Raw genomic sequence first — 22941 nt, 5'->3', positions numbered from 1 at the left:
TTGAATGCGAGAGAAAATAAAAGGCAGAATTGTCCATTGGTTCTGCTAGTCTTTTTTTGACGGTTGTAGTTACTGATGTCAGCTTTTATATACTGCCTTTCATACCTGCTTTTAAATGAAGTAGATCTGAGATTTCCTGTGTGTATCTGTGTGCACATATGGGTCTGTGTGTATATGTGTGTCTCCATTGTAGTAGCTATGTGATGGACCAGGTTGAGTTGACAGCAGGTTCCATGGGATTCACCCCTCCCGTTTCTGCCTTCCTGTTTACCTCACTCAAAGAATTCTTCTTTTTCGGTTTCTTATTTTTAGGAAGGTTCCATGGCCATGTGATAGCAGATTGTACTTGAGTTTCTTGCACTGGACTCTTCTAAGGGATCACCTTTTTTTTCTTACAGTTCCTGTTAACATGGTTTTTAAAAGATAACTTGACCCAACCAGTGGCTAATCAATGGGGTTTCCTTGGTTGTAAGCTGAGAGTTCTGATGCAGTTACTCTGCCATAATAATACCAGTTCACTGTACTGTTAAACCCACTCTGCGCATGGTCACAAACTCACTTGGTATTTTAAAACTCATTTATTAATTATTTTCTTCACTTAACACAAAATCCTTGTGTTTTATTATCACTAATATTGCTTTTCCATAATCACTGCCACTGCTTTAGTCTTAAGCACTAATTATAGCTTCAACCGTTAACAAGAAAAGGGAACCATCATTTGTTTAGCATTTAGGCATTTTGTGTATTATTTGCATTTAATTTTCAAAATAATGGTGCTTTAATATGTTAAGGAAACTTATTTTAGGCTTGTAAGTGAGAGTGTTAGAATTCGAAGATTTGGTATACTGACTTTGAAGCTTTTGCTTTCTTGACTGTGCTACTTATTTTTTACCCTTGTTAGTTTTCTGTGTGTTTTACTGTTCTAATGTACATAATTAGGTCATTTAGAGATGTTAATAGTCTAGGGGTGATAACATTTTACTTGTTCCTTCTTTACTCGTTTTGATGAGTTACACTGTGAATCTGGAGAGCTATATCACACCATTATTCCTTTCATAAGTGAAAAACATTTCAAAATGGAATAATAGGGGGAGTCTTTGTAAAAATCAAAATTTTAAAAATGCAGCAAATATTTAATGTGCTTGCAAGTACCTGACAACAGTTCTAAATACTTTCTGTGGATTATTGCATTTACTCCTCAATACCCCTTTGTCGCAAGTATTATTATTTTTATGTCATGGGTAAGGAAACTCAGGGTCAGTTGTCAAGTGAATTTTGCAAAATCAAGTATCTGAGACATGATAGAGCCAAGGGTCAAACTCAGGCCATCTGATTCCAGAGAGCTGTCTCAACAATGGGGTGCTTAAGACTGAGAGATTGGGGTGGGCTAAATCTGGAAAGCCTCCTTGAAGTCAGGCAGGGTGGGGTAAATTTTAGGCATTATTAAATGTGTCACTTTAGGAAAGAGCTTAACCCAGAAGTAATACTACAATAGAATTGGCAGTGCTGGGTAATACTACAAAGAGAGGGACAAAATGAGATTTCTTATGATCAACTCTGGGTTTCAGGTAAAAGTATTTTAGGGAGAGATCCCTGAATATTAGATTTGGAAGACTCATATTTAAAATTCTGTTATCTCCTAATGTTTTAACTATAGTTATGATATCAACCTAATTAATCCCAGATTCCTAATTTGTAAGATGGTAATGTTCATTCTTGTGAAGCATAAGTGAAAGAATGTTTGCGAAAATAACTTTATAAAATTAAAGTGCCATTATCATGTATTTGGAGAACTTTTGTATGTACCAGGAATTAGTTTTTTTTTCTTCCTGTTTTTGCATTGATTGAGATGGCAGAATTAGATTCAAGGGGCAGAAATTGAGAAATGGATTCCTGGTTAGTATGAGACTCTCAGGGGAGAAGAAAGTATAATTATCTAAGAAATACGTAGGCTACTTTGTGAGATAGAAAAGAGTCCAAATTAGGTTTAGTTTTTCCCCTGAATGTCTTGTTTTCTTGCCACTTTAGGAATCAGTAAACCTATAAATTAGAATGTTGTGTATTTTCTCATTTGAAGGCTCATGCTGAGAGGATTGGTTAGTAGAGCTTCAAGATAAAAGAAAATGTTTTTGAAATTTTAGTAATAGTAGTACTACAAAATGCTTTGTCATAAACCATTCCCCTTGGCCAGATTACTTAGGGAGATTCAGGATATACATGAACACATTGAAAATTGTGGAAAGTCTTGCAGGAACTTTTGCGTAACCCCCATATTTCACAAATTTATTTCACCACCTGCTATTAAGACAGCAGTGACCTGTGGAAAACACTTTGGGAAATGATATAATGCATTTAGTCTGGGCACTGAAACAGGAAGAACTATCCCAACATGCTGTTTCAGCAACTGTTAACAGGCCTATGAAAAAGTTCCTGGTTAGAAACTAAGACTGGCGTGAGATCTACTGAAATAACTACTTTAGCAGTAGACTTCATGAAGTTGGTTGCCTGCCATCTGCAACTGGTCAAAATAGCTCTAGTGCAAAGGTCATCTAAATCAATTGATAGAGGTCTGGAGAGCACCCCAGGGAGGATAGTGTTGTGTGACAGTTTTTAATATGTATAAGGAAAATTTTGAAACTGTGTGTTTTTTAAGTTAATAGATGTTCTTGCAAATTTATGTAGCATAATTTAAAACCAGTAGTGAGACAATTTTTAAAATATTTTTATTTTTCTAATGTGGCTTCAAAATACACTTTTCTAGTCTACTTTCTTTTAATGTAAGTTGGTTTTAAACTACCTTGACTATTTCCAGTTATATTGTCTGGATAGTGTAAGGAGAAGGCATAGAAATATGGGAAGCACTTTGTGATAAAATTCTGGGTAACTATGGAACTTATTTATAGACAAATTTAAAGGCATTATATTTCCAGTCTGATGTGTCTATTTGTAGAATTAGTTTACTCTCCATTATTTAAAGTAGACATCATGTGCACATGCTTAATAACACAGTCAGCAGTAGCTACCAGCTTATTTCCAGCTTGAGTTTCATACTCGGCTGCTGACTTGCATGCAGCCTGTGGCCATTATTAGAACTAGACAAGAACCAGGCAGATGCCGAATTCTGGGAAGGTAATTCTGCCCAGATTAGGGCTCTTTCCATCAGTCTCAGACTTGATCCTTTGAATTTTTTGCGTGGAGGGAGAACTAAAGTAAGAATGAGTTGAGCAGGAAAAGATAAAAGTTTTTTTTTTATCTGATTTTTCACCTAGATGGATTTTGTAGGGTCATCCCTGCTGAGTTGAAGAAGTTATGTTTCAGCCTTGTGAGGTATTGGGTGGGGAGCTTAAAAGGAAGAGACTTGAGTGTTAAGAGATTTCTGTGCTATAAGGAAGCTTAGAAATAATTCAGTAATTTAGAACTTTACTAGTTCCCATATGTAATTACTTTGGAAAATTGCCAAATAAGAATCTAATATTTTTAAGGTTTTGAAAATTAAAACATTAAAAAGTATTTGCTGCCAAATTAATTTTTTTTAAAAAAGCATTGAATGGAAACCAATATGATTAGCCTCTTTGTTAAGAAATTTTTACTTTTTTTTAAAAGCATGCTATTTATTCACAGAAATACATATTATGTATTTTTGTATACCAACTCAGAATAAGAGTAACTCAGCCAAATTACATTTTACTGAGCTTACATATGTTAGTGAAAATTTCTTTTAAACTACTGCTCCTTTATAATACTGCCTTTTATATTATTACTCTTCTTTTACATAATTTATATATTGCATTATTTATGTTATATAATGGTTTTGACAGCCAATTCTAAAATATTTGTTATAAAAAAGAAAAATCCAGAAAAGCCCTAAGTGTGTAAAGAATTAAAATACAGCTCATTTTTAATTCCATCACCAAGGGCTACCGCTTTCTTTGGTGTATGTCCTGCCAGGTTTTTCTTTTTTAATATTTATCAAAGCTTATTTATAAACTTGCGTGCAGCTCAGAGTCAAGGAGTTATATTTATTATTTTAAAATAGCCTTTCTGCTACATTGCCTTGCCCCATAGCTGATTATTTTGATATTTATTTCTGTGTCTCTAAATTATGGGCTTACATGTCTCAGTGTTGTTCTTTTTTTCAGTTTGCCCACTGTTGCATTCTCTTTACAGAAGATGAGTATTTTCTAACCCAACCCCTTTCACTCAGCAAGCACATACATCTTTCCATTTTCCAGTCATCGTCAGTATTGAGTATTTATATTATCATTTACAACAATGTAGAATGATTTCCTTTTTTACACATTTTTGTTTTCCTTGAGTTTAATAATTAAAATATTTTTTCCTTAGTTTTCTATGAAGCTATCACTTTATTCAACCCCATACTCTTGACTGATAACCTGAATCTTTTCTCAAGTTGTCTACATGCGACAGATAATCCATCAGGTTTATTATCTTGAAGAAAAGAGGCCCCTGGATGGTTCTTTAACCTGCTTTTAGCCTCAAAATTTTCTTCAGTTTCTCAGTTCAGTTCCTTTTTCCGGATCCCGTTTTCTTTCTTGGTTTACTGTATTGTTTTGGTAGAAGAGATCTTGTATTTGCTATTTTTGATAAGTGGTTGACACATAGGTTGAATATAGAATTTTGGGTTGGGAATTTTTTCCTTTACGAATATCTAATACTGGCACCATTTTGATTTCTTTTCTGTTGTATATGTGAGCATTTTTTCTCGAAACCTGCTAATTATTATTTCTACCTTCACATTTTAGAAATGTCATGATATTGCCCGTTGTTGTGGGTTTGTTTTTATTCCTCATTAGGGAAGCCAACATTCCTGGTTTTTGCAGGCCTGAGGGGTTTCCTGAGAATCAGGACTTTGGTCCCTAAAATCAGGACAGTCCTGGGCAAACCATTGTATTCCTTGTACAGATGTGTTTCTTTTCTCTTTCTGGCTCACCTATTATTTTGAATGATGGTCCCCTTGGATGGTCTTGATCTTCCTATCTTTTTGCTCTTGCTTTCCTTTTTCTCTTTTCTGGTAGATTTCTTCAGCTTCAACTTCCGACCTTTGTATTGTTTCATGTTTGCTGTCTTGTTTTTAGTTTTCAAGGAGTTACTCAGTTCTCATTTCCTTTTTTTTGGTAATAAAATCTTCGGTTTATGGGTGCATTTCTTTTTTGAGGACATTGATAGTTTTCCTTGCATAGACTCTCCCACATGGTTGGTGTTTTTTGTTTTTTTGTTTTTTGTCTGATTTGGTTTTGGTCTTTGTCTTTCACATTAGGAGCTTTCTTTAGATTCCTGATAATTCTTGCTTGTCTCCTCATATTCAAGTTTAGGAGGCCCAAAAATCTAATTTTGAACTCTGAGGTTTCAGTTGAGAGTGTTGACTGATGTTTGACCGAGATTCACTGTCTAGTGATCCAGGTGAGTTATTTAGTTGGGAAATTGCCTGTATCATTATTTTTTAGATCTTTTTTCTTAGGCTGGTTAAATTTCACAGGAAAGAATTTCAAATTCCTTCCTAGATATGAAGTTTTAACTGCCAGGGTTCCTGGAGACTGGGTCAAGAAGCCTGGGAAGAGGGTGTATATATGTTGACCACTGTGTATACCTTATTACATGCCATCGACCGTTTTTTTGTATGGTGCATCTGTTTGTAACTGTGTACCTCAGCCAGAAATTCCTGTGTTTTATACTTTGTAAAAGAAAAGGTCCAGTGTTTTGCCTGGGATGGGAGAAGGACATTTACCCAGCTGTGCAAGTGGAAGAGGGGATCTGATTGTTCCATAAACATCCTATAAATCAGTCCTCAGTTATAACCCATCAGGTCTGTTCCATAGGTACCTAGTACCATCAGTTCTCGAGCCTTTTGGGATCCTGTAGTGAAATCTGATTGGTACTTACCTCAGGTTTTTACTTTAAGGCTTTTTGGTTGCATTTTGCACTGGTATTTATTTCTGCTTTTCAGCTTCTAAAATTGTGTTGTTGCCATCTCGTTTATTTTTCCCATGCTTGTGGATTTCCCTCAAATTCTTCTAATGAAGTTTCATGAGGGAACAGAAGTTGAATGTATGGATGGGTAAAGATACAAGACTTGAGATTTCTACGCCTATGTACCTAGTTTTCAAAAGTAGGATCTTGCCAAATACAACAGGCATTCATTTAGAGTATCTCTTGTGTGCTAGACTCTGTTCTAAGCGCTGAACATATATTAAATTTCATCTTCACAACAGAATGAGGTAGTTTCTGCATTTTATATGTGAAGAAACCAAAGTGCTTTATATCTCAACACTAACAGACTGTTTTCCTTTAGAAAAAAGTGTTACATCATTTTTAATGTTGCATGTGGATGTACCTTAATTTAGCCCGTTCCCTAATGGGCATTTACATTTCTTTGTTTTAAATTTTCAAAATTGATCATGGCTTTGTAATTTTAGCTCTTCTCTGTTAATTTACTGGTTATGTTCCTTTAAATATTGATATATAATTTGGAATTGCCTCTGAAAATGTTTGAATTTGTACTTCCAACAGCAGTATAAAAGTATCAGTTTATTCCCACCTCCATTAACTAACACTATGTTGCTGTAGTTTTTATTTCTATGCTGCTGTTTATTTAACCACTTCTTGTTACTGGACGTTTAACTCCTTTCCAGTTTCTCATTATTATAAATAATTCTAAGGTAAATGTTTTTGCACATTTCTAGTATTGTAATTCATTTTGCCAAGTCGATATGTGAAACAACTGTGTATTGGACAGGAAATAGATATTTGGTTTAGAAAATACCCACTGGAATTTAGTGCACTGTCACCAGCAAAACCTGACCTTTGTTGTTACCGAGTAATATCCCATTTTGTGAATTTGCTCTAACAAAGTAACCATTAATAAAACTGTACAAATTGAAAGTAGACACACAATAATATTCAAATAATATCAAGTTCTCACCATTCTTTTGTTTGTGTCACGTGTGTGTGGGCTGGCTGCAGGAAATCAGGATTGCTACTAAAAACATCCATTCTTAAATAATTGTCTTCTTAGCTATAATTTTTCCAGTAGCAGAATGCACTGTTGCATGTTCCTAAATTAAAGTCTTGGTGTGCAGTAATAGTTGTGTTCTCTGGTGCCTTCTTACGTATCAAAGTATGAAGGAAATAGTGGTTCTGAAAATCTTTTTGAAATCTGACATATAAATAAATGGGTACTGTAATGTAGTTACTTGATGGCTTTTTGTCTATTTTCTTGCATGGACAGGCCATTGGTAATCAAACCCGGGTCTCTGGCCTGGCAGGCAAGAACTCTGCCTGCTGAGCCACTGTGGCCAGTCCCATGATGGCTTTTTGATGCATAAAAATGATTTGGGGATTCCTGTTTTAAAAATGAGTTATAATTATCCTCTGATAGCTATAAATAAATGAATTATAGTGATTTTCTAGATATCTAGCCTTGTTTAAGGTCTTGGCTTTTGTACCTTATTCATAGTGATTCGTCTACTCCATTTAAAAATGAAGATAAATTTATTGTCTTTATAGGAATAAGACAAAAATAGAAGTAAAATAAAATCAAGATACCTAAAATTCTAGAATTAGTACTGAAACTTTTATTCCTAAGATACTGTTTAGCTCAGGTCTTGTTTTTCCTGGTAATAAATAAAGGAGCTTTATTTTGTTTTCAAGATTTTTTTTTTTAAATTAGTTTTTGGAATTTAGATAAGTCTTCAGAGTCTTTTTCCTTTTCTTCCTCATAGTTCAGTCTGTTTTAGACTGGGGGTTGATAAACATTTTCTGTAAAAGGCTATGTATACAATATTTTAGGCTTTGCTGACCACATACAGTCTCTATCACACATTCTTCTTATTTTAATGACTCAAAATGAAAAGCTATTCTTAGTTTGTGGAATATACTAAAACAGACTGCCAGCCAGATTTGGCCTACAGGTTGCAGTTTGTTGTTACCTGCTATAGACTAAAGATTTAGTACAATAATAGCTTATATTTAGGATATTTTTGGTGATATGTGATGTATTTCTAATGAAAATTAAATGATAAAGGAAATTGGCCCATATAACTGGTAAAGACAAGAGCTTCGGGCTTGGCTGGGTCAAGCTGCTTAAATGAAGATGGTCCCCAACAGTTCCAAGCCTTGTGAAGTATAAGGCAAAAAAAAAAAAAACAAAAAAACCCCAAAACTATTCCATAATTTTTATATTAACCAGTAAGAAAGTCCTTGAATTTCCTTAGGTAATGCCTATCCTTGAAAGAATCACTTTGGCAGAGGGGAGGGCACAGCAGTGATTGGATATGATGGAAATAGTTGGGCCAATGAGGATCTCCCTCATATAGTGGAAGTGTACCATGAAGGACAGTTCCATCAGGACCATATGAAGAAGGGGTAGGAGATAGCTCCCAGAGGATTAAAAAATAAAAGTAGGGTTCTCAAAAAAGGGTTGCTGGAGTTAGAATAATAAGTGTCTATTCAATCATTTTAAAATATCAATTTAAAATGAATATATACATTGCAGAATAAAAATATTCATGTATTTACATGGAGTAACTTTATACTAATTAAAAATATTAGCTCACTCACCCTAACCTGTTCATCCTTCTTGTTTTTTAAGAGAGTTTTACTCAGTACATTCACATTCCTGTTAGCTTTGACTTCTTATGTAACAGAAGAAATCATTAAGAGATTGGAAAGTTTACTCAATTATTGCATTACCAGAATAGCTTATCATTTGGGGGCTACATTTTCAATGTAGGGATATGTATCGGTCTGATATGTGTATGTGTCATATAAAAGATTATTATACCTCTAACAGACAGGTCATATAAAATAAACATCGCAGTGAACACGTGTCCTGTTGCCTCTTGCTACCTTTTAAGTAATTTGACATAATTAACATTTTTTTAAAATTGTGAAATATAGCATATGTACAAAAAAGCAATTAATTTCCAAGTGGTTTTTTTTTTGTCCTGGGCAGGCACTGGGAATTGAACCTGGATCTCTGGCATGGCAGGAGAGAACCAAGTACATTTTAACAAGTAGTTGTAGAACAAATTTTAAAATTTGGTATGGGTTACAGTTCCATGATTTTTCGTTTTTCTAGCTGCTCCAAGATGCTGGAGACCAACAGAAATATCAGTATAATGATTCAGTAGTCATACTGATTTGTTAAATCCAGTCTTCTCTATTATACTCTTCCTTCTCTTTAAATAACATAAATAAAGCAATGAATTTCCAAGTACATAGCATCAATTAATTGTAGAACAGATTTGAGTTTGGTATGGGTTGCAGTTCCACAATTTTAGGTTTTTATTTCTAGCTGCTTTCTAAGGTACTGGAGGCTAAAAAAAAAATCAGTATAATGATTCCACACTCATACTCTTTTGAATTTAACACAGTTGAGATTTAAACTATACATTTCCAGTATTGTTACTGTTCATCTTTTGATAACTCTTAAGTATGTAGATCATTTTCTCATTCTCATTTCTCTTGCACAGTGGCAAAATCAGAATAATTTTACAATGGTGTAATATAATAAATACTTTTTAAAATTTCAAATAGAAAAGAGAAATCAGTCATATAATTGGAAGGGGCCTAAGAACATTTTAATCATTTTATGCATAAGGAACATTTTATACATTTTATGCAAAAAGTAAAATATTTAAAGTGTTGTCAGCTTTCCATCTGTGATTTTATTTTTATCTATTAAATATTGTTATGTATGTTAAAAATCCAAGTTTATCATTGGCGTCATAAGAGGTTTAATTATTACACATTTCAGAAGTCATACTTTTGCAAAAGAGCTCATTTTTTAAAAGATGAGACCCTGGACTTAAGCAAATCAGTTTTTGGTTAGGTATTAAAAACAAAAAAGACAGGTCTGAAATACAGAAGAAGAATCACTTAAGATTTTAAGAACAGTATTCACTGCCAGTTTCACTTTTATCTGGAGGAATAACGCTGCTAAGAATTTATTTGTAGGAACCAGTACATACATTCTCATACCTAACACAAAGTCTTTCTAGTTGAAAATTAATTGTTAATCTGACTAGTGATATTCTAGTTCATTCTCTCAAAGAGGTATCATTAAAAATAAATGATAAATGCAGTTTTGCTGCATTAGACACCTGAGAAACAGGTGTGAGCATGTGTGTATTGTATGCGTGTTTTAATTAGTTCTTAGTAGGTTGTAGGTTTTATATATACCATGTTCCCTCTTCTGTGGAAATACTCCTCACTTGACCTGTACTGTGCAAGAAAACACATTTCAGTTCATTTTAAATTATCTCCATCTTCAAGCAAGTTTTCTACTTAACTACTTCATCTTGAGAAAATGTTTCAGACTTTTTGAAGGATTGTTCAACAAGGTTTGACTTGGTTTGTTCAGAAGTGTTAAGATGTTAACCATTTACTGCATCTAGGGTTCTTTCTTCCAATATTTTGAGCAGAGATACATACAAGCTAGTTGTCTCCAATCCTGGCCTTAGGTGATGTTACAAATACAGTGATACCTCTTTTCCATAGACAGCATTATACTTAGCTCCTTTACCATGGATTTGTCTTTCAGACAACAAAGTGTTTGGGGTTATCTCTCTTAGTTTATCGAACTAGATGGAGTTGTGACACATTAGCCTAGCAGTCATTTTGAATTGTGATGTGATTATGAAAATAGTTATAAATATTTTCTAACCATTCCATTTGGTTCTTCTTTGCCCTATTTTTCTGTAGTTTAGTTTGGTTCTTTGAGAATTTGACACCAAGAATGTATCAGCAGTTGCCAGAGGCATGAAGTGCTGGGGAGGAGATATCTGCAAAGGGGTACAAGGGAACTTTTTGGAGTGATGAAAATGTTATATATGCCTTGATTGTGGTGGTGTTCACTTGGGTGAATGACGTTTATTAAAACTTATTTCACTATACACATAAAATAAGTACATTTTGTCACTTGTAAATTACACTTGAATGAAGTTTGAAAAAAAAAGTTTAACACCAAAGCCTGTTTTAGGGTGTGAACAGAGAAAGGATAAAGAAGCTTGGTTAAGAAGTATACTGTCACCTCTAATCAGTGACTATAGTTGTACCCACGGGACATTTAAGTTGAATGCTTTATTTTGAATGGTACTAAATAAATGGAATAATTTGAATTCCTATCCATTACATAGCATGGCATGTAGAAAGACACTCTAATTTTATATGAACTAATAAGCAAAATATGAGTGACAATAATAACAAGGATTTTAAAGTGCTTTATTGTAAGTAAAAGCACTTTGTGTTTGGAGTGCTTTAAGGTAATGTAATGCTGTTGTGGTGATTTCTTTTTTTCTTTCCAAACAGTTCTTTATTTAGTCTTTTTAAATTTTTCACACAATTCAGATGGTAGAAAAGTATAGTTTAAAATTTTCTGAAAAAGAATTTTAAATATTAAACCTGTGTCACTAATTACCTGGACATAATAGGCTAGCTTTATTTATCTATTCACCTTTCTTTTCAGTCTCTCAGGTCACCAAGGTGGGTGTCAAGGTTAAGAGAGAGTGGTTTAGGGTATCAGGTTAGGCATCGATTAGTGATCACATCAAGTTGTTCTGACAGTTTGCTGTGTAGAAAATCAACCTGAAGACAAAGTTGAAATTAAAGAGAAATCCTTAAAGCGATATTCTGTCCTTACTTAAAGTATCATTTTTTCATCCTTTCATGCCAATTTGAGGTATCTAGACGTTTTAATAAAGATTAAGGTAAAGAAAAATTCCTGAAAGATTTCTAAAAAGTGATATCTGTCTGAATATACACTTTATCCTTTATGGTTTCTGTTTTGTAGTCAAAGATTCTTGAATAATTTGCTGTTTACTAAGCTATTTTCATTATAGATGATGTAAATGCTTCTCAGGTTGAAGGGACTCAAGTTTTAAATAAATCTAAAAGGTCAAGAAGATGCTTAGAGTATTATTCTCATTTTTACCACCTCTTTTCCCAGACTCTTTACTGATATTCCTGTCATAATCAAAAGAATAAAGAATTTCCTTTTCTTTTTACTTTTAAAGCAATGAAATGGCCAACAGTTATATTTCCGGAAAAAAGCAAATGACCTGAGGGATTGTTATTGTGTAATTGGTCTCTGAATAAATCAAAATCTATTTAATATGACATTGTAGTCCTAGTGGAAATCAGATGATTGACTGTGGGGACTTGTCACTACTGTGAGTCTTCATTTAGACAGAGTACAAAGTCTAGTATCATGTGTGATAACATTGGGGGAGGTAGCTGTCCCTTCATAAAATAGTAATAAGCTTTACTTTATTGCTATGCCTTTTTAGAATCTGCTATCCCTCTAAAGATACTTGTTATTCTAGAATAACATGTTAAGTGTTCTTGGATTGCCTTTTCCCCTCCTAATTATAGTTCTTCAGTTTAAGTGTATATTTCTGAGCAATGAGGAGGAATAAAGAAAAGAAAGCATTTTGTTCTCATAACCTTATTGAAGAGCCTTAATAAATTAGGTAAAATGGGACAATGTAAGAATATTGTAGTAAAGTGCTAACTAATATTTAATGAAGTCATGAAATATATATATTTTGAGTATATGCTAACCAACTCTTGATTTTAGTTAGTGGAGAAGAGTAGCAGAGGAGTTGAGACGTGGTAGGTACTTTGCAAGGGAGTGGTTTGAGAGAACAGGGACTGTCATTCATGGTGTGGGATAGTTTGAATCAAGGTTTACATTGGACTAGTAAGAAGATTGATCCTTAACTGAAGTGCCAGGTACCATATTAAATTTCCCATTTTGAATAGGCTGAGTAGTCAGACTATGGAAGTACACCTAGCATACTGCTAGACAAGCTGTGGAAGATTCAGTGGATTTTCAAACAAGTTGATGACCTGAAGGATTTAATTAGTTATTCATCATAACTAGTCTTTAAAAAATTTTACTTTTCTATTTTTCATGTGTAGGTTTAAGAAAATCTACCAAGAAGCGCAGTGAGTCCCCACCTGCTGAGCTCCCCAGTTTGAGGCGGAGCACACGCCAAAAGACCACGGGCTCCTGTGCTAGTACCAGGTAATAATTTGAGTATTTTCAGAATATGGTGAGTTCACTATCTTCCGTTGCTCGATATTTCAGCTTTTATCAAAATCCATAATCCTAAAAGTTTTTTTAAATTATTAAAAGTAAAATTTTTCTTGCCTAGTGAATAAAGAAATTGATTCTAACCTAGTATTACTATGTTTCTGCTGAATTCTCACCCAATTTTTATTTACATGATTTCACTAAGGTTTAATCATGCCATTTTGGGGGGTGGAGTAGGGTGGGGAGAAGCAACACTTTACCCTCTACGTTTTCCTCAGTTACTACATTGTCTTCATAGAGCCATTGCCAGTAGTTGAACATTTAAATTGTTTTCAGAGTTGTAGTCTGCCAGATAAATCTCTGAGAAATCTGGATTATTTTTTTAAAGGTAGCTAAATTTCCCAACAATAGAAGTAATAACTCAAAAGTGAAAGTTCTTTTAATGACTGTCACATTACCTCATTATTTCCTAAAAGTGTTGATGCTAGATATTGAGTTTAATGGATGAGGGAAAAAGAATAGTACTTAATTTCATTTTATCTTATAATACCTACCCTTCAAGGAAAAGTACAGGTATTGTGTGTATTTTTTCATGTCTCCAGTTCCCATTTCTCCCAGCTGCTCTTTTGGAACTCATGTTCAGAGAGTCAGTTATCTTTGGTATATATATAGTATATTATTTCATGCATTTTTATTAAATGATTGAGAATCTCAACTGTTTTAGTTTATCGGGTACTAAAACAAACACATAAAATGGGTTGGCTTAACAACAGGAATTTATTGGCTTTCGTTTTCAGAGGCTAGAAGGCTTGCTTCCTCCTGGGGTCGGTATCTTCTGGCTGGCCAGCAATCTTCGGGATTCCTTGGCTTTTCCGTCACATGACAATGCACATGGCGGCGTCTTCTTTCTCTTCCGGTTTCCATTGATTTCCAGCTTCTTGCTTCTCCCCTGGCTTCTCTTTCTGTGGCTTTCTCTATAAGGCCTCCAGTAATAGAATTGAGACCCATCCTAACTCAGTTGGGTCATACTTTAACTCAAGTAATCTCATCAGAAGGTCCTATTGACAATGGGTTCACACCCACTGCATTAGATCGAGAACCTGTTTTTCTGGGGTACATACTCTAAGCCACCACATTAGCTTACAGATTTTTAGGCTTGAACAGGTCAAAACCCCTTCCTTTGCCCATTTTTTTTTTAACTTTTTATTTTGAGATAATTTGAAATTTACAGTATAATTGCAAGCATACTAAGCCCATACGGAGAACTCCAATATACTCCTCACTGATCCACCACTTTTAACATTTCGCCACATTTGCTTTTTCATTTTATGAACCCATCCATCTGCCTGTTTTCTAAACATTTGAGAGTAAGTTCTGTAATTAATACTTCTACATACACTTCATAAGAACAGGGATATCGTGCTCAAGAGCCCTTTTTGCTGCTAATTACTCAACAATCATATATGCCTTCTCCCTCTTTTATATTTAGTTTCCTCTACTAAAACACGTCAGAAACAGAGATAGGGGAATGATCATAGTTTTGCCTTTTTCCTACTCTTAACTCAGGTAAGTAGAAAGATTTTAGCACTTTGTTTCTTTGAAGTAATCTACTTTGACTACTTTTGGTGGTGGCACTTAGTGAAAAGGAAATAGAATGATTTGTTGCCTACAAGTCATAAGAAAAGTACCCTTGCCACTGTAATCCCTACATTTTCAAGTTATTTAGATTGTATCAAATCTGGAGTTAGTACACCTTTTTGGTTTTGACTTTTCTTAGTAATGCTTTTTATGAGGACCTCAGGAAATTTTCAGATTTTCAGAGCTTTTGTCGTTTTTTGGACTGGATTTTAAATCCAATTTATCTAAACTGGATTCAGTATGGTTGAAAATGAATTTTAAATTGTATATGAAATCAGGTGATCTAGTGTTATAATCTTTCTCTGTCTTTCTCTGCAGCCTTCTTTCCTTCTATTCATCACCTCTGTATTAGGGCATGTGAAATTACACAATATATGGTCATGCTGTGCACAAGCTATCTAGCCACCTGCCTGAAATGTTCTTCATTTCAGATTGTTCCTGAATTAGTTAAATTCCTCTTTCATTTAGTGCCTTCATAGCATACTACTACCAGTTGTGTCTTTGTCTCTCTTTAGACTAACGCTCTTTGAGGGTACCAACCTTATATATCCTGTGTGACACTGTTTGTCATATGGTTCATGCAAATTAAATGCTAAATGAATGGGTTAATTTGAATCCCAATAACGTGTAGCTTGGTAAATTGGGTTTAAAATAAGTAGTTTCTCTAGGAAGGAAAGATTGGCTAAACAGATCCCTGTGGGTTTTCCACTAATTAAGAGAAGAAATTTTTCTATTATTCCCAAGTAATTCAGAGCTCTCATTTACATGTTAATTATGCTTCTTTATTCTTTAAAAGTCTTTGCTAGTCAGCATCTATAATTCCGTTGCAGTTTGACTTTAGTTTAATCCATTTCTTTTTAACTTTTAAAATGAGACCTTCCTTTCCTGAAATTAATTTAGTAGTAATGCTTTTTCCTAAGTGAGCTTGGGGATTCACTGTTTAAAAACTCAAGTTGGAATATTTTGTAGGTGGGGGGGGTATTTGATGCCTTTATTTCTACCTCTAAGTTGTTTACTAATTTCTCTCTATTAAAATAAAAAAATCATCAATAACATGTAATTTACTTCATGAGAAACGAGTGGTCATTTTATGCCTTGGTCCTAAATGAACATTATCCTAAGTGTTATCTGTATTTATTATAAATATTCTTTATTTTACAGGATGGAGCTTTTGTCCATTATTAGGATAATTATTATTTTTTGATACATAGGTATCTGGAATTTAGGTGATGGGGATTTTTCCCCCTATCTTCTCCTCTCCCCCTTCACTCTCCCCATTCTGAAACTTTCAGTCTCAATCTGGAAGTCTGTGTATATTGATCCACCATTTACCCTGAAAGTGGTGATCTGTTTTAAATGAATTGAATTTTCTCTGCAGGAGGAGTCACTTTTCCATTTAGTTAAAAATCATTTCTGTCTGTAGGGATGACAACAGCTCCTAGTAGTTGAAAAGCTCAAATTATGAATGTGATATAACTTGGAAGAATTTTTAATACACAAAGTCTTGGCTGTTACGTATAGTGATTTTCTGCAACAATTTTTAGTTTAAGAAAGAAGAAACTGGCTTTGTGTTCCATGAATTTGAGCTTTGTACTGTCTATACATTGCTCCTGGTTCACTGGTAATGCTGCCCATGATGACGTTTTTCTGTTGCAGTCGGCGAGGCTCTGGCCTGGGCAAAAGAGGAGCAGCTGAAGCTCGTCGACAAGAGAAAATGGCAGATCCTGAAAGCAACCAGGAGTCGGTCAATTCTTCAGCTGCACGTACAGATGAAACTCCCCAAGGAGCTGCAGGTAGATGAACACTTATTAATCTTCAGGTGCATTTTTTTATTTTCCAGATTTATTCAGAAATAAATTACCTTTACATATGCTAAATATAATGAAAAGGAAGGGACAGAAATGTACTAGATGTTGCCATCAAAATAAACTTTTTGTTCTCTTTGCTTCACTTTACAGGTTAGTATTCTGAGTAGTTGGATTTGTTTGTTGATTAATTTTTGTCTAAATCCAGATTTATTTTTCAGAGGGCTTTTAGGAGGGAGTTAAGTCCCCTTTTGTTTAAGCTTATATGTTGACTTGCTTATATAATAATTGTACCTTGATATTTTGAAAAAATTTAAATTCATAATAAAAATGTAAAGGTATATGGTTTAAATGGGCTCATTAATGTATAAGTTTTAATTTAGAATTTGTAGTTCCTAAAAAATAAGTATTTAGCTTGAGTCTAAGCAACTTGAAGAATTTAAGTATTTATATTTTTATGAGCTGCTGTGTACTCTTCTTGATATTTTAGCATAGCAGCAGTTAAACCTTTCCCCCTTAATCTGTCTCTGTCTCTGTCTTTTTTTTTTTTAACAATTTCACAATTTTGGTTTTTTATTTCTAGCTGCTGTAAGGTACTTGAAACTAGAAGAATTATCAATATACTGATTCAGCACTCATACTCATGTTAAAACCAACCTTCTCCATAATAACGCTACCATCTTTAAATATGTATCTGTTAGCAATACCAAAACAAGTCTGATCCTCATTGGTTAATTGTGGTCAACAGAATTGGAAATGTAGTTTGTCACTGACATTTCTTACTAAAATTAAAAACAGATATAAGGCATTATAATCTGTCATTTCAAACATAAGTTTTGATGTAGATATATATATTCTTGCTTTTGAGCGAGGCTCTTTCACATACTCTTGCTTATTAGAATATGTGGTAAATTTTCTTTAATGTTTATGTTAAGTGTGTCCTCGTGTGCCTTTAAGGTTCTTAGTTTGCCCACTACTGTCTAGGTGTTTCGCCTGTTGTCTCACCTGAGCCAGTCTGGCTTAGCATTTTTACCACCTGTTTCCCAGTTCTGTATGATCTAGCACACAGTGAACCTTTAGCATCTCATGATGAGAGGAGACTTTTTCTAGGGGATAATTTTTTCCTAGTACAGTTTTTCTGAGAGATTAACTGGTAGATTTTTGGAAAAAAATGCAACCATTGCATGTACAGCCTATTGATGATGTTTCTAATACATGGCCTATCCTTCACAATGTTAAATATTCCTTCTTTGTCTTAAATATTTATTTATTTATTTATTTAAAAAATTATTTATTAATTAAAAAAATAAAAAATAAAACAACATCCATAATCAGTAATTCACAATATCATCACTTAGTTGCATATTCATCATTTTTAGAACATTTGCATCGATTTAGAAAAAGAAATAAAACGATAACAGAGAAAAAAGGTTATACATACCATACCCCTTACCCCCTGCTGTCACTGATCACTAGCATTTAAACTAAATTTATTTTAGCATTTGTTCCCCCTATTTATTTTTATTCCGTATGTTCTGCTCCTTTGTTGACAAGGTAGATAAAAGGAGCATCAGACACAAGGTTTTCACAATCACACAGTCACATTGTGACAGTTGTATCATTATTCAATCATCCTCAAGAAACATGGCTACTGGAACACAGCTCTACATTTCTCTACATTTTCAGGCAGTTCCCTCCAGCCTCTCCATAACATCTTGAATAACAAGATATATCTACTTGATGCATAAGAGTAACCTCCAGGATAACCTCTCGACTCTGTTTGGAATCTCTCAGCCATTGACACTTTGTCTCATTTCCCTCTTCTCCCTTTTGGTTGAGAAGGTTTTCTCAATCCCTTGATGCCAAGTCTCAGCTCATTCTAGGGTTCTTCTCAATCCCTTGATGCTGAGTCTCCGTTCATTCCAAGATCTGTGTCCCACATTGCCAGGAAGGTCCACACCCCTGGGAATCATGTCCTACATAGAAAGGGGTAGGGTGGTGAGACTGCTTGTTGTGTTGGCTGGAGAGAGGGGCCACATCTAAGCAACAAAAGAGGCTCTCTCGGGGGTGACTCTTAGGCCTAAATTTTAAGTAGACTTGACCTATCCTTTGCGGGATTAAGTTTCATATGAACAAACCCCAAGACTGGGAGCTCTGCCTATAGCTTTGGTTGTCCACACTGCTTGTGAGAATATCAAGAATTCAACTTGGGGAAGTTGAATTTCTCTCCATTCTCAAAACTCCCCTAAGGGGGCTTTGCAAATACTTTTCCACTCACTGATCGAATCACTCTGGGATTCATTGGGGCATCAATCTGGACAAACCAGCAAAATCTCACATCCTACCTGAGATTCCAAGTACTTATGGTGTTCAATCAAACTATCTAGGAAATGCACTAGTCAAAATATAAATTTTGTAACAAATAAACATTTTTTGCTTTAGTCTCACACAGAAGGTGACATTGTAAAATATTAATTATCATCTATTTTCAGTACCCTGCAATAAGGACATTCCTTTGTTCTTTCTCATGCAAAAACATTTTTAAAATTGTACCTTGTACATTTCACTATTATTATACACTCTAGGCATTCCTAAATTATAGCATCTCAATCTTTAACATCTATCTTTCTTTCTGATTTCATTTATGTCCTCAGCCCTCCTCCCTCTGTCATTCTCACATGCAGCTTCATTCAGTGTTTTAACATAATTACATTACAGTTAGGTAGCATTGTGCTGTCCATTTCTGAGTTTTTGTATCCAGTCCTGTTGCACAGTCTGTGTCCCTTCAGCTCCAATTACCCACTATCTTACCCTATTTCTATCTACTAATGATCTCTGTTATGAACAAAATATTCCAAGTTTATTCACTAATGTCAGTTCATATCAGTGAGACCATACAGTATTTGTCCTTTCGTTTTTGGCTAGTCTCACTCAGCATAATGTTCTCAAGGGCCATCCGTGTTGTTACATACTTCATAAGTTTATTCTGTCTTAAAGCTACATAATATTCCATTGTATGTATATACCACAGTTTGTTTAGCCACTCGTCAGTTGAAGGACATTTTGGCTGTTTCCATCTCCTTGCAATTGTAAATAATGCTGCTATAAACATTGGTGTGCAAATGTCCGTTTGTGTCTTTGCCCTTATGTCCTCTGAGTAGATACCTAGCAGTGGTATTGCTTGGTCATATGGCAATTCTATATTCAGCTTTTTGAGGAACCGCCAAACTGCCTTCCACAGTGCTTGCACCATTTGCCATTCCCACCAACAGTGAATAAGTGTACCTCTTTCTCCACATCCTCTCCAGCACTTGTCGTTTTCTGTTTTATTGATAATGGCCGTTCTGGTGGGTGTGAGATGATATCTCATTGTGGTTTTGATTTGCATTTCTCTAATGACCAGGGACGTTGAACATCTCTTCATGTGCCTTTTGGCCATTTGTATTTCCTCTTCTGGTAGGTGTCTGTTCAAGTCTTTTTCCCATTTTATAATTGGATTGGCTGTGCTTTTGTTGTTGAGTTGAACAATCTCTTTATAAATTCTGGATACTAGACCTTTATCTGATATGTCGTTTCCAAATATTGTCTCCCATTGTGTAGGCTGTCTTTTTACTTTCTTGATGAAGTTTTTTGATGCACAAAAGTGTTTAATTATGAGGAGTTCCCATTTATTTATTTATTTCTTCAGTGCTCTTGCTTTAGGGGTAAGGTCTATAAAACTGCCTCCAAGTATAAGATTTATATTTCCCTACATTTTCCTCTAACTGTTTTATGGTCTTAGACCTGATGTTTAGATCTTTGATCCATTTTGAGTTAACTTTTGTATAGGGTGTGAGATGCTGGTCCTCTTTCATTCTTTTGCATATGGATATCCAGTTCTCCAGGCACCATTTATTGAAGAGACTGTTCTGTCCCAGGTGAGTTGGCTTGACTGCCTTATCAAAGATCAAATGTCCATAGATGAGAGGGTCTATATCTGAACACTCTATTCGATTCAATATATCTATCTTTATGCCAGTACAACGCTATTTTGACCACTGTGGCTTCATAGTATGCCTTAAAGTCAGGCACCATGAGACCTCCAGTTTTGTTTTTTTTTCCTCAAGATACTTTTAGCAATTCATGGCACCCTTCCCTTCCAGATAAATTTGCTTATTGGTTTTTCTATTTCTGAAAAGTAAATTGTTGGGATTTTGATTGGTATTGTGTTGAATCTGTAAATTAATTTAGGTAGAATTGACATCTTAACTATATTTCGTCTTTCAGTCCATGAACACGGTATGCTCTTCCACCTATTTAGGTCTTCTGTGATTTCTTTTAACAGTTTTTTGTAGTTTTCTTTGTATAGCTCTTTTGTCTCTTTAGTTAAATTTATTCCTAAGTATTTTATTCTTTTAGTTGCAATTATAAATGGAATTCGTTTCTTGATCTCCCCGTCGGATTAGTGTATAGAAACACTACAGATTTTTGAGTGTTGATCTTGTAACCAGCCACTTTGCTTTACTCGTTTATTAGCTCTAGTAGTTTTGCTGTGAATTCTTCAGGGTTTTTGACATATAGTATCATATCATCTGCAAACAGTGATAGTTTTACTTCTTCCTTTCCAATTTTGATGCCTTGTATTTCTTTTTCTTGTCTAATTGCTGTGGCTAGAACTTCCAACACAATTTTGAATAACAGTGGTGATAGTGGACATCCTTGTCTTGTTCCTGATCTTAGGGGGAAAGTTTTCAATTTTTCCCCATTGAGGATGATATTAGCTGTGGGTTTTTCATATATTCCCTCTATCATTTTAAGGAAATTCCTTTGTATTCCTATCCTTTGAGGTGTTTTCAACAGGAAAGGATGTTGAATTTTGTCACATGCCTTCTCTGCATCAATTGAGATGATCATGTGATCTTTCTGCTTTGATTTATTGATATGGTGTATTACATTAATTGATTTTCTTATGTTGAACCATCTTTGCATACCTGGGATAAATCCTACTTGGTCATGATGTATAATTCTTTTAATGTTTTGCTGGATTCTATTTGCTAGAATTTTGTTGAGGATTTTTGCATCTATATTCATTAGAGAGATTGGTCTGTAGTTTTCTGTGTTTGTAATATCTTTGCCTGGTTTTGGTGTAAGGGTGCTGTTGGCTTCATAGAATGAATTAGGTAGCTTTCCCTCCACTTCACTTTTTTTGAAGAGTTTGAGCAGGATTGGTACTAATTCTTTCTGGAATGTTTGGTAGAATTCACATGTGAAGCTGTCTGGGCCTGGACTTTTCTTTTTGGGAAGCTTTTTAATGACTGATTCAATTTCTTTACTTGTGATTGGTTTGTTGAGGTCATCTATTTCATCTTGAGTCAAAGTTGGTTGTTCATACCTTTCTAGGAAGTTGTCCATTTCATCTACATTGTTGTATTTATAGGCATAAAGTTGTTCATAGTATCCTGTTATTACCTCCTTTTTTTCTGTGGGGTCAGTGGTTATGTCTGCTCTTCCATTTCTGATCTTATTTATTTGCATCCTCTCTCTTCTTCTTTTTGTCAATCTTGCTAAGGTCCCATCAATCTTATTGATTTTCTCATAGAACTAACTTCTGGTTTTATTGATTTTCTCAATTGTTTTCATGTTCTCAATTTCATTTATATCTGCTCTGATCTTATTTATTTCTTTTTTTGCTTGCTTTGTGGTTAGTTTGCTGTTCTTTCTCCAGTTCTTCCAAGTGGACAGTTAATTCCTGTATTTTTGCCCTTTCTTCTTTTTTGATATAGGCATTTAGGGCAATAAATTTCCCTCTTAGCACTGCCTTTGCTACATCCCATAAGTTTTGATATGTTGTGTTTTCATTTTCATTTGCCTCCAGATATTTACTGATTTCTCTTGTAATTTCGTCCTTGACTCACTGGTTGTTTAAGAGTGTGTTGTTGAAGGACTAGATACAAAAACTCAAAAATGGACAGCACAATAATACCTAATTGTAAAGTAATCATGTTAAAATACTGAATGAAGCTGCATCTGAGCTATAGGGTTTTTTTTGTTTTTGTTTGCTTGTTGGTTTGTTTGTTGTTGTTGTTTTTTACTACTATTACTACTTTTATTTCTTTTCTTTATATTAACATTTTATATCTTTTTCTGTTGTGTTGCTAGGTCCTCTAAACCGATGCAAATGTACTAAGAAACAATGATCATGCATCTATGTGATGATGTTAAGAATTACTGAGTGCATATGTAGAATGGTATGATTTCTAAATGTTGTGTTAATTTCTTTTTTTTTTTTTTCCGTTAATAAAAAATAAAAAAAAAAAAAAAAAAAAAAAGAGTGTGTTGTTGAGCCTCCACATATTTGTGAATTTTCTGGCGCTTTGCCTATTATTGATTTCCAACTTCATTCCCTTATGATCTGAGAAAGTGTTTTGTATGATTTCGATCTTTTTAAATTTGTTGAGTCTTGCT

At 34.4% G+C, this 22941-nt stretch overlaps 1 protein-coding gene across 20 annotated transcripts in view; it reads left to right on the top strand.

Moving 5' to 3' along the window:
* Positions 1-22941, top strand: part of TRIP12 (thyroid hormone receptor interactor 12) — a 188393-nt gene that overhangs the window by 80590 nt on the left and 84862 nt on the right. For all 20 annotated transcript variants that reach the window (XM_077155363.1, XM_077155362.1, XM_077155365.1 and 17 more), the window contains 2 exons: positions 12940-13045; positions 16349-16485. In XM_077155363.1, the coding sequence (XP_077011478.1) occupies positions 12940-13045; positions 16349-16485 (243 nt within the window). The remainder of the gene's footprint in view (positions 1-12939; positions 13046-16348; positions 16486-22941) is intronic.

The sequence above is a fragment of the Tamandua tetradactyla genome, chromosome 3, assembly GCF_023851605.1.
Source record: "Tamandua tetradactyla isolate mTamTet1 chromosome 3, mTamTet1.pri, whole genome shotgun sequence".
In the NCBI taxonomy this organism is placed as follows: Eukaryota; Metazoa; Chordata; class Mammalia; order Pilosa; family Myrmecophagidae; genus Tamandua; species Tamandua tetradactyla.
Note: the sequence above shows the minus strand (reverse complement) of the source record. Positions and strands in the feature narration are given on the sequence as shown.